Source organism: Anas acuta, chromosome 5, assembly GCF_963932015.1.
Source record: "Anas acuta chromosome 5, bAnaAcu1.1, whole genome shotgun sequence".
Lineage (NCBI taxonomy): Eukaryota > Metazoa > Chordata > Aves > Anseriformes > Anatidae > Anas > Anas acuta.
Genome location: NC_088983.1, coordinates 36331858 through 36343916, shown reverse-complemented (window position 1 = coordinate 36343916; position 12059 = coordinate 36331858). Strand labels below are relative to the sequence as shown.

At 47.6% G+C, this 12059-nt stretch overlaps 1 protein-coding gene across 4 annotated transcripts in view; it reads right to left on the bottom strand.

Annotated features, from left to right (window-relative positions):
- Nucleotides 1–11768, bottom strand: part of LOC137857505 (deubiquitinase DESI2-like) — a 53571-nt gene extending 41803 nt beyond the window's left edge. The window contains exon 1 of one of the 4 annotated variants that reach the window (XM_068684118.1): nucleotides 10520–11768. Coding sequence is in view for 3 of the 4 variants with exons in the window: in XM_068684117.1 (XP_068540218.1) it covers nucleotides 2922–3089 (168 nt within the window). In the remaining variant the exon portion in view is untranslated. Of the gene's footprint in view, nucleotides 1–2921; nucleotides 3105–5854; nucleotides 5997–10519 lie in introns of those variants that run through there. The other 3 variants (XM_068684119.1, XM_068684121.1, XM_068684117.1) reach the window with 3 other exon arrangements.
- Nucleotides 11769–12059: the final 291 nt, after the last annotated feature.

Here is a 12059-nt window from a genome sequence, read left to right as displayed (position 1 = left end):
GCATGGGTCCACGTGGTCTGCATTTGTTTATCTTCAAAGAGCCTTTTGCTCTTGACAAGCCACAGCTCTCATGCTCATGAGACCTATACAAAAATGGTAAGTTTCACAGTGCTTCCCCCGTGAAGACCTCAGCTTGGAGTGGACCCATTCTTTTTGCCTCTCTCTGTTCTGTTTCTGCTTGGCTTACGCTGGAATTACTCTGTTCTGGTTTGGTTCAGTAAAACCCATTCGTCAAAGCATTTGTCCCCAGTATCCTCACAGCAGCAAGCACAAAAGGCACGGCGCTCCAGCAGCAGAATAGGTCGGTTCCACGTTCCAGAGATCTGCCAAGGAGAAGATAGCCAGCTGCCTTGGATAATGAGCAGCCATAAAAATTAGAGTGAACAAGGGCATAGCAAATGACACTGCAATCAAGAACAACGATGTTAGAACTGGAGACAGATCGGCTAAAGCCAGTGGGTGGATTTCAGCTTGGGATACGTACTTCCAGCTCTGGTCTCTGCAGGTTTGGAAACATCCAGTATTGCCTGACATCTGTCTAAAAATGCCCTGAATGGAAGCAGAGCAATAGGAGGAAAGAAGAGCAAGGCAGACTTCTATTTACCAGGAAGAAGTGCTTTCTTGTATCTGACAATGAGGAGTCCAGACACTTGTCCAGGAGAGGACAGACCAACTTTCTAGCCTCCTCAGTCTGTGCGAGGGGAAGTTGGACACCCTCCTGGAACAGCCAGGACCCACTCTTTGTAGGCAAGTGGATGTTTCCAATCAAAAATTAAGTGCTTTGACATAAAAGGCCCAGAACAACCAGATCCAGAGCATCCTGCTGTAAGCCTCTACAGCAGACTTGCATGAAAGGGCAGTTGTTTGAGTCCCTCAGGGATTTTATCCAGGTCTCTGTCACTCTCAATGAATCAGCACTCTGGGTGGTAGAAGTCAAGTGCAGAAATACCACTGATCGTCCCCACACACACGCACAGTGCTCGTGTCAGAACCTCTGGGCACGTCATTGCCATCTGCAAAACCACAGGATACTCCAGCCATCTCTACAAGCTGATAGCTATGAAACAGGATCTATGGGGAAGGAGACCTGGACCTTTATGGAGAGGAAGCCAGACATCAGATGGATACCCAAAAATGGCCCCGATGTCTGTGCATCAATATCCACTACAAATCACTAGAAGATACTGAAGAGATCACCAAAGGGGCTGTAGTTCCTTGCTGATTTAAGTAAGGCTATAGGTAAAGCAGAGTAACAGATCCAGGGCTGAAGGTTCAGCAAAGCATGTTATCAACAGAGCTTTCACGGTGCCAGGTCCTCCATCTCCCGGAGATGTGCATCCATCAGCAGTCACACAGCCGCTGACCTGTGTGCTGACCCACATGATGAAGGCACTTACTAAACAGGCTGAAATGCTGGAAGCATTTCTAGCACCTGGCACTTGTTTATGTGGATAAGCATCCCTGTCTATCAAAGATCAATTGTAAATCACGGCATTTCTCTTATCCTTATCATTGCTTTTCCAGACACCTTAATGTTCAAAGCTGAAAAACTAACTTACCAATTAAGACAATTTTCCACTCTTAGAACATGGCCTCATGTTTTGCTCTGGGATGAGAAATCTCACTGATTCATGTACTTGTTAGATAAAGCTCTGAAGTAACAGAAATGTTTTCACTCCTCTAGACCTCTCATACAAGAACATTCAGTGTTTACCTAGAACAGCATCAAATTTTTTTTTACCCCAAAGGAATTTGAGTCAGTTTGCAAGAGAAAGATTCACCAGCGTTGTGAATTTTGCTTCTCTTCTTCCCCAGCAGAAACACAGATTTAGCATATTGATCGATCTCTGCCTCCCTCCCCAGCTTCAGCTACGTCATCTTGGCACAATGACAGGAACAACAGAGGCTGAAACACAGAATAAGGGCAACCCAGGCCACCAAAGCAGCCTGCAGTCCTAGGGCGCCCATTTAAATTCAGTCCATCTCACCAATGCACAAGCATATACCTGCCTACCACCACGCTCAGAAATGGATCCGACAGCTCTTCCAACGTAGTGGCTTTGTTTCTATCACTGGTGCTCAGCTCTCCACAGAAGCCCCCTTGCATGTAGAAGTGGTCCCCGTGGGCTGCCTTGCTAAGAGGTTTGATGGCCAGCTGAGCCATGGCACCAGAGCGCCTCAGACCTACAAAGCAGAGACAAAATGCAGAAGGGTCTGCTTTGCTACAGCCAGCGTGGATCTTTCTGGTTAAGAGTGACAGTCTTCAGTACTGTCAATCCATCAACTTTTATCAGTACTAAGATCGATCTGAAAAAATAATAATAAACTAAGTGACCTTGACAGCCTACTGAGCCATAGGCTAAATCTTGCTGCCAGAAGTGTCACAGTCTACAAGGAGCCTGCCTCGGTGTTGGGGGGAGCTCCAAAAACACCACAGAAAATTCACTGGAAGCCAGCTTCCACACAGCTTCAAGAGTAAACCACCATTTCTCCCAGAGCCACGCTCAGAGACAGGTCAGTGGGTTGTGACTTTGCTTGTAGATGAGCTTAAAGAATAAGTCCCAGGAGCAACATAAGTTTTCTGTGAAGTTAGAACTGACCTTGCTTTGAGAACCTGGATGTATATCTGCAATCCTGACCATAAACAAGCCACCTCCTGCCTCTCCAGGAATTCAGGCTGCCTTGCACTGAGCCCTTTAGAGGCACTAGGTCAGGTTAGCACCTGGAGGAGCCAACACGAGCACTGCTGGGTTAACAAGGGACCTGTGAGGCTTTTCTCCAGAAGCAGAGCTCATGCATTTATCGCACCATGTTAGCCTTTCCTTAGTTCTCCTCACTCATAAAGGTTTCATGTATTTACTGATGCTGATGTGAAGGAGAGCGTGTTGTGGAGCAGCTTTCCTAGCACACGTGGCACTCACAGAAGTGTGAATTCCCGCGGTGCTCCGGTTGAGCCAGTTCAAGTCGTCCCACGGGGCAGCAGAGCACCAGTTCAACAAGCTGCTGACAGGGTGAACACTGTAGCTGGAAAGAGCAATGCTCTGTGTACAGTCAAGAGGCACAGTCGGGAGATGGAGATCATCAAACATCTCATGCCCGAGCTTAGAGTAGTCAGCTAGAGAAGTGCTAGAGAAGATGAGCAGCAACGCGGACAGGTAGCCGGCTTGTCACCCTGACAACATCAAACCAGACTGTTCCTGACGGATAAATGCATCTCCAGGCTGTTGCTAAGACAACAAAAAAACATTTATTATGCATAAATGGGCACATTTCATCGCTGGGCTTATTAACCCAGGCCATGCCACTTACTCTGTAGCTTCTTAATTGGGTTAGATCAGATGCCATATCCCGATTGCTGCTTCTTGAACTAATGGACTCAGCTGCAGCTCAGTGTATTAGCTGCTTTATCTCTTCTTCCTCCAATTGATTTCCTCTCTCCAAAGATGCAAGAAAGAAGGGACGTCTAGTTTCATTTCATCATTTTCCCACGGGCTTGACTCAGGCACTGACTACACCACAGGGCTCTGCATCACTGACCTGCTTTCCTCTTCCCTTCGCTCCTGCGCTCAGGCAGCAACCCCGCTCTGACTGGTCTGCCTGCGGCCAGCCTGATGTCACTACAATTGAATTGATGCAGACTCGGAGAAAAGAAGCAGAAACAAAGCCTAGCTTTGATTTATTTGAAAATTTGGATGTTCTGCTTGTAGATTTGCCATAACACCCTATTTATTTATTTTTAAAGCCAGAAACGCTTACACTGGGAGATGTTGCATCCAAGAGAAGTGAAGCCATGGATAGCCCTCTCATACCTTGGGCTAAGGACTCTGCTGACATCCTAGTAGAGCAACTTGCTCTACTATCCTACTTCCCCTCATTTGCAGGAGTGGACTACCCAGTCTCTCTGGCTTCTAACCAAGCGTTTTCCTCAGAGATTTCTCTGGATCCATAACAACATGTAATAACACATAACATATAACAATAGTGTATTACCATCACAGATTTTGCAGTGGGACCTTTTTTTCCACTTGACTTACTATGACTCCAAGACCTACGCAGCATGAGCATAGTTTAACAATCTCACCAAGAAGCCAACAGGCAGCCAATTAAAAGCTCCAGGAAGACAGAGAAAACAAGCATTTGATATCTAACAGCCCTCCCTTCCCACTACTGCCTGTGACTAGCAGCAAGTTCAGTTGCTCAAAGAAAGAAGCAGTTCAGCACTTATGTAGGACATGTTACAACACTGTGGGGAAACCCACTACGAGACACCAGGCAACTGCTATCTCACCAGTCTGTTTTGTTACACAGCATGCTGTACGGGATATGGTCTGAAGGCAGCAGAGTGAGGTTCTGTGTAAATTAAAGAGCTAGTGACAAAGTAAAATCCCAAGACCATAATCTTCCCCTTGTCACTCAGCAATTTAAGGATCTACCTTTAATCTAATCCTCTAAGAAGCCTGTGAAGTAGATAAGATACCAGAGATCTTCCTCAGCCAGGGCTTATTCATGAGATTCTTACAAGCTTTGCAAGCGGTCACAGAACAAATAAGGATATCGTACACCTACCAACCTTTTCCAAGAATATGGAAAACTTCAGTGAACAGTGTGTTTTTGAGAAATGAAGTGATTCAGATTTGGCAAATAGTTCTGGCGAGAGATGATTGGCAAACATTTTTAGGAAGAGTCAAAACATTTCATTTAATGTGTTTTAAGAGGTGGGGATTTTGTTTCAGAACAACTATTTTTTGAAATATATTAGGAGATGCCAGAATTTAATTAAAAACTCCCAAAAGCAATTTTGCATTTTGTTTTCCATTTGTTAAATATATTGTTTGGCCAACATATAAAAGAGAAAAGAAAAAGAAGAGATCCCACTGACTCTCTATCACTTCATCTTTCAAGACCACAAGTTGCTGTACCGACGTAAAGCAGCACTTCAGCTCATCCCAGCAGGAATCTCCGCAGCTATCAAGCTAGTTGATGAAAGAGTCCTTTTGCTTTCCATTTGGCTTCCTGGAATACCAAAGGCAGTCAGGTGATGCAGTATTTCTCTATACATAGCAGCTCACAAACAACTCCTGAATAGTGCAGAAGGGGGACCACCACCTGCAATAGGATTTCTCACCTCTCCCTTCTGACTAAGTGAGCTGAGAGCATCCGAGACCTCTACTTGCAGTAATCACAAACATGTTGACATTTTTCTGAGTAACTAGACTCACTCTTCCCTCCAAATAGAGAGATAATAAAGCGTTCCATGAGCTAGTCAGTGCTTAAAACATTTGCTCCAGAGAATCAAGTGTTTTGCTTGCAATCCTTGCTGCAGCTTCTAAAGCAGATTCAAAGACTCCTTATGTACTGAAGCTAGAGGAACAAAGAACCTCTAATTCCTTCAGCCTCAAAGCACATAATTACAGTGGTCAGGAGACTCACTCTGCCTGTTCCACCTGCATAGGAAGCCAAAAAGGGATGCTAGAATGGTAAGGTTGCACTGGTTTTCAATCCTGTATACACGTCACCATCTCCAAATCAGATGCAAGCAATGCTCGTTCAAGCAGAAAGCCAAAAATAGCAGGAAGAAAAGAAGCTCTTATCTCCATAATATTATTCTGTGACAGAAAAATTAGCTTAAAGCACTGAAGTATTGTGTGTTTATACTGTGGCCATACAGACCCTCTAGCTTTACATCTTTCCTCACTGATCACTGGCCTCTCCTCTCTACTAAGAGACTCTCTGACAAGCTTCTTCTCAGAGCACATAAAATAAACAACACCCAACCCTCACCCTGTGCCAGGGCCTGCTGCAGAATACCACAAGCAGGTTTCCCCACCACAACGTGCTCACCTGAAAATCCTACCTCTGCTCCGGGGCTGAGAAGAAAGCCAGAGTGCTCCATGCAGCTCCCCACCTTGAGGCAACATCCTGCTGCCAGACCTTGATCCCTAAGCCCAGCTCCACACCAAAGGTATTTATAAAGTCAGAAACAAGCTCTTTGAAGCTTTTCTCCTCACCTGAGCCACCCCCAGGCTGTGATCAGCTTCTGCTGCCTGGCCATGAGGAGCACAGGCTGTGTTTCCTGGTGGCCCAGCTGAAACTACTTCTCCTCTCCCATGAAGGACGGACTTGTTACAGCACACTGGGCCCTGCTGAGATACTGTGGTGTCACCACCAGAGAGAGGACAGTGGAGGTCAACCACACTGTCACCGTTCAGAGCCACAGCTCGTTTGACGTTTGCAGAGAATGGGGTGGCTGCTTTTCCACCACCACAGGGTGCCAATCCTGTGGTCACAGTGAACTCAATGTAACTTCCCCCTCTGGGCTCATCAGGTCACAATGAACTAAGTGACAGCTTGCAAAATGCAAGGAGCTTTGGAGCGTACCTTAGTAGTGAAGACAGACACTCGTGATTTCTGTGGCTGATTGTTGAAATTTTGGGCCCTTGAACATGAACACACAAGTATATAAAAGAGAGAGGAGCTACAGTAACTACAGTGCTTGCTGCACTGCACTTCCTTCTGTCCACTACCCTGGTGACATGTAGAGATTTCTCTCCCAGTGAGTGTGTACAAACACCTCCCTCCCTCCCTAGAAATGCCTCCTTCTGTGCTGATGCAGCCTCCCAGGATGCTCAGTTCCACCACACTGATAAAAATCAGTGGTGAGATTCAGGTTTCCAGAATTCCTGGAAACAACACACATGACCATAGTTTTACAACCGCTGGCCAAAATGCCACCCCTGCTTCAGCACAGGCTGCAAGCAGTAATACCACAAACACAAAATGACACTGTCATCCACTAATCAGTGAAGCAAGAGAGACCCCAACCTGTCATCTTCAGGGCCACCCTTTGCTATCAGCCATGGCCCATCAGCCCTTTAGAGGGCAAATGACATAAAGGACACAAAGAACTAAAAGAGTTTGGGAAAGCCATTTTAAGGAATTACATTTTTTGCTACCTCTCTTAAGTTAGATGTCATTGGGAGAAATCTCAGAGCTAGCGTACCTACAGTGACCTGAATGTTATTTAACTCCCATCACTCCAGAGAGGATGATCAGCAATGTCACTGGAATCCATGGGATACAGGTGGGAGAAGGATCATCTCAGGGGCTTGTTTTCACCAGCATAAAGTACAAGTAAAAATACCAGCAGATCAAGATGATAGCTTTGTATGTTATCAGCTGCAAAGACAGTGGAAATTCAGGACAACTATACCTACAATAAAAAAGGGACAGCAACAATGTAAATATTTTTTCTTCTAATTTAATAGCATGAATGTGCTTTGCAATAAGCTGAAAACATGATGGGAGCCCCCAGCTTGAATCTCTGCCAAACTGACTATTTTTAGTTGAATGTGTTTAGCTAGCTTGTTAAAGCTTTAAACCTAGGCAATATTTGCAGTCACTCTTATGTCAGATTTCAGGAAGTGACATTCATTAACGTTACAATGATGTAGTTAACTATTCCAAAGTAAGACAGAAAGAATTAAAGCAATAAGGAAACAGAATGAGATCCTGACTGAAGAAAATCAACCCTGTGATCTAAGCAAGATCTCATCCATGACGAACAGCTTATTAAGGGGGTTTGGAGGAAAGGGATCAGCAAGTTATGAAGAGGAAATTGATTTATCTTTCCAAAAGTAAAGTGATAACTGACTGATTGGAGCAAACTCTGTCATAGATGTTACAGAGAGAGTTATTTCCTGCAGGTCTCCAAACAGCTGTTGGCTTAGGTTAAGTCCATGCAAGAGAGAGATTCAGATTGGGAGAGACTCATCCACAATCAAGCCTCTGATCCGTGTTGTTATTCTGTATTCACATTTAGAGCTTGCATCAGACTTCAGCATCATGCATACTCTTTAAAATATCCTTGTTGAGCAGCAAAGCTCTCCCTCCCGGTCTTTTTTGCAAGTGCGTACTGGTGTGTAGAAGCTCTTTAGCAACAGATAAAACAGGATATAATCACTCTGCATGCTGGGGGTTAGGGAAATTGCTTTCAATGAAGATATTCTGAACACTTGGAATACAAGTGATTTTTGCTCAATTCTTTTACGCTGAAGAAAATAAGTCTAATAAATAGATCTACCTGTTTTAGCTGTTTGTGCTAAACACCTCATTAAGCATAAGCTTTTTTTTTTTTTCCCTAAAAGAAGCATGGTACATATCCAATGGGTAAAAGGATAAATGGCTACAATCTTTGAATACACAAGACTACACAGAATGGGTATTTCATAGCTGCACAAAGCCCATAATTGAACTTCTGCCCTAAGGGTAAGCTTTCCTGCAGTGTAAGTGCTTCCAGATGCCATACAGGGGTCATGTTCCTTGTCAGGAAAGCAGAGCTTTACATCCAGTTAATTGTTATCCCCAGCTGTCTTTTTTTTTTTTTTTCTTTGAGACTAGTTTTCCAACAGTCATTCAAGCAAATGTGCTCATTTCCCAGTTCCCCCGCAATTCCCCACCACAGTGTAACAAAGTGCAGATTTTGCATGGCTGCATTCCAAACTCCGTGGTGTTAAAATCATAGCAGCAATGGAAAAGCATGTAGCCTCAATAATCATAATGTAGGATTTGAACTGGAGGTGACTCAGTGGTAGTCAAACAGATGCTATATGAAAATAGAATGGTTTCTATGTACAGAGCATTAACTTGTGGTTAACCCATGGAGTTAGTACTGACACAGGAAGGTTTGTGTGGCTTGCTGGGACACAAAAATTACTCAGTCTGAATTAAACTGATGACCTTGATTCAGTTCACTGTGTCTGGGTGTCCATCTCAACACACAGTGACCATGAACAGCAAGTCCCTTCTCCACAGCTTCCTTTGGGCATCATCTTTGATGTCAATGACATTAAAGAGAAGGCAAAGACCAAGTCTGTCCAGATCCCTTCAGCTCGGTACCAAAATACTAACTGATTTGAGACAGCTCAATAGTGACTGAGAGGAAAGTACAGACCACAGCCAGCAGCAGAACAAAGTGGAAAAAAAATGAGCAACACAACCCCTTTACCTTCTTCAAATTATTAGCTAGGAACTCCTGTGTGTACGTGTGCAATGTCAGCCTCCTGTTACCACAATCTAGCCACCAGCTGCTTGGGTTACCAGACCTATTGCTTGAAGAACTGCTTGGGGAAGCTCGCAGTTCAGGCTGCCAAGCAATTGACCATTAAACACTCAAGACCAAAGTCTAGGGAAGGAGTTTACACCCAGTTGGTCACTTTTGCCAATACTAGCTCCAGAAGAGGCAGCTTCAAGCTATTCTTGTGCTTTCCAGACTGTCCTTCAACATAGACAGTCCTACCTGAAGAGTCCTTACCACCCCCTCTTCCCTCAGGAAATAACCTACCTTTTTCAGCCAACAAAAGATCACTTTATCTTTGTGATGAGAAGAGGTTTGGCATTTACTAGAGCCCACCCTTTGGTGGCTATTCACTGGGTTTTCCCAACAGGGAAACCTACATTACTCTGCGGCCTTCCTATTGAAAGCTGTCACCCTTTGATGACAAAAAGCAAAAGTATGCCATAATCTTAAAAGTACGGAGCTGGATAGCTGGATGTATAGAGCCAGTCAGGACATGGGCCACATAAAGTTATATTTTCCCCAGTAAAGTTCACTCAATTCTTTGTAAGATTTGACAACTTTTTTATTTTTTTTAATCACTAGCTCATAAATGCGGGAGAGGATGTACATTGCCATCAAAATGTTCCTCACCTTAACACGTCTATCCCAAACTTGCGCTGGGCCAGAGAGCAAACAGGTTGTGCCAAGCCTTCTTCTTTCTGGGGGCTTGTCCCAAGGATGGGATTCAGAGATCATCTGTTTGTTAGCCCAGGGAGTTTCCACTGACATTGCCCCTTGCAGAAGGAGGGCAAGGGAAGCAACTTGCTTCGCTATGAACTTCCAGGAAACATTCCCAAGCAGCATGTCCCTGTGCTCCTCCCTGTGCTGAAACTTCATCAGTTCAGACTGCTTCTTACTCCTGCTGTTCCAATTAACCTTCAGAGACAATGATTAACTACTATCTCATGTATACGAGGGACTGATCCAGATTATTAGCCTAGAAACCACATCCTTAATATAATTCTACAGATGTTTTCTCATCCCTGGATGATATCCTGATCCCTTCCTCACAGCCTGGCAGTCCTTGATCACTCAAAATTAAATGACGACTGGCTCCTAGAGAGAGGTGATCACATCTTTCTTAACTGGGACACTGGAAATTAAAAAGTCCTCCCCTCACCCACTGCTGCTCCCGAAAAATCCTGCAGAAAATCCAGCACGGTTTTACCTGTAATCTGCCACAATGTGCTGAACATATTGGAGAAAAAAAAATAAACAACCGTGGTCAGCGTCATCTCTGACAGCCAGAACATGGCATATTCAGATGAGGAGGCTGCTGGAGGAGGGTGGACATCCCCCTCCCTGGGGATCTGTGCTTGGCTCCTCTTCGTGCAATGCCTGCCTCCGAGCACAAGCTCCCTCCCCATCCCTCTGCTCCCACAGCCCGAACTGCTTCGCACTCACCATATCATAGACATTGAGGATCACCGGTTCATTGGCCATTGTTGGTTGCAGCGGAGGCTGGGTGAAAACCTCTCAAGTCCCTGCCAGATGTGCGGTGCTGCCCCCAGGGTACGCCTTCACCCTGAGGCAGGCAGAAGGAAGAGCCTCATCCTGCAGCCTCCCAGGGAAGGAGAGCGGAGGGAGGAGGAAAGGAGGGAAATCTCACGGCTGGGGGGTGCGGGGTAAAGTTGGTTGCAAGAAGGCAGGAAGGCTTGGGCTGGTGGTGCTGGTTGTACCGGGTTTATTTCACCTCTCCACAGCGTGACGGACACCGGGTTTCCTTCTAACTCTGCAGCTGGCCCCCCGGGGGTCTGTAGGTTGCTGCACGGCCACCGGCCGGGGGTGTGAATCCCACAGAGAAGCCTCCAGCCCCAGGGACGAGCCCTCCTCTGGCTCCGGGGGTAGCAGCAGGAGCCGGGGGGGAGCTGAGCTCTCGGCGTCCTTCTGGGCAGCTCGGCGTGCTGAGGGCTGCAGATCCGCTGGGAGCCCCGCTGGGGGGAACCGGGGCTCAGGCGCTCCGGGGAGGGGGGCTCTCAGCCCCCGGCAGGACGCGGCGAAGAGGCTGTGCCAGGGGGGCTCCGGCGCGGGGCTCGGCGGTGGCAAGGAGCGGAGGAAGGGGCCGGCCGCCCCCGGGGCACAGCCGGGGTGCTGCCAGGGCCATGGCGCCCCCGGCCCGGCGGGTTGACCTGGCGGCTGCGCCTGAGGCGGCGGGCGGCTGGCGGCGGGGCCGCGGGGAGTAGGGCTCCGGGTGGGCTCCCCGCTCTTATTTCGGGAGCGGCTGGTCCCGGGCCGGGCAGCTCCGGCTGGCTGCCGGGTAGGGGGTCCTGCCCCGGCCTCTGGCGATGGCTGGCTGCATGTCGGCACGGGGCAGGGCGGGGAAGGGCCGGAGTTGCACTTCTGTCAGTGGCGGGGGCCGGAGTTTCTCCTGTCCTGCGGGTACTTCACGCGGGTCTCACGCGGCCGGGCGGCTCTGCAGTGGCTTGCCAGCAAAAGCTCCCCTCCGACCTGGATGCGAGAGTCAATTATAAAATCCACTGCGGTAATTTCATCTTCCCTTCGCTCCTCCTCTCGCTTTAAAGGGAGAGAGCAGGGCGTGCGATGGTGCCGGGAAGGGGCGCAGTGGGGACTGGGGGGGGGGAGGCGCCGTGCACATCACCGCCGTGACCCGAGGGGCTCAGGCACCGCAGACTTTGTGGAGCAGCCCCCCCCCCAAAAAAAAAAAATATAAATAAATCTATCTATATAAATAAATAAATAGCAGGGATGACCTCATCTGAGCTGGAGGCGTAGCTGAGGCTCTCCGCCAGCTCTCAGCCAACCAGCTCTGCATGGGAATCGCAGGGAGCCCGTTACATCAGCAGAGCCCAGCATGCCACAGCCCTTCCCGGCGCTGTCCCCGGCCGCAGGGCACCCATCCCGGCCGGGGGAAGCGCTCACCTCCCTCGGGCAGGGCCAGGAGGACAGCCCACAGCCCTGCAGCCTGCCCAGCCACTTGCTAGGC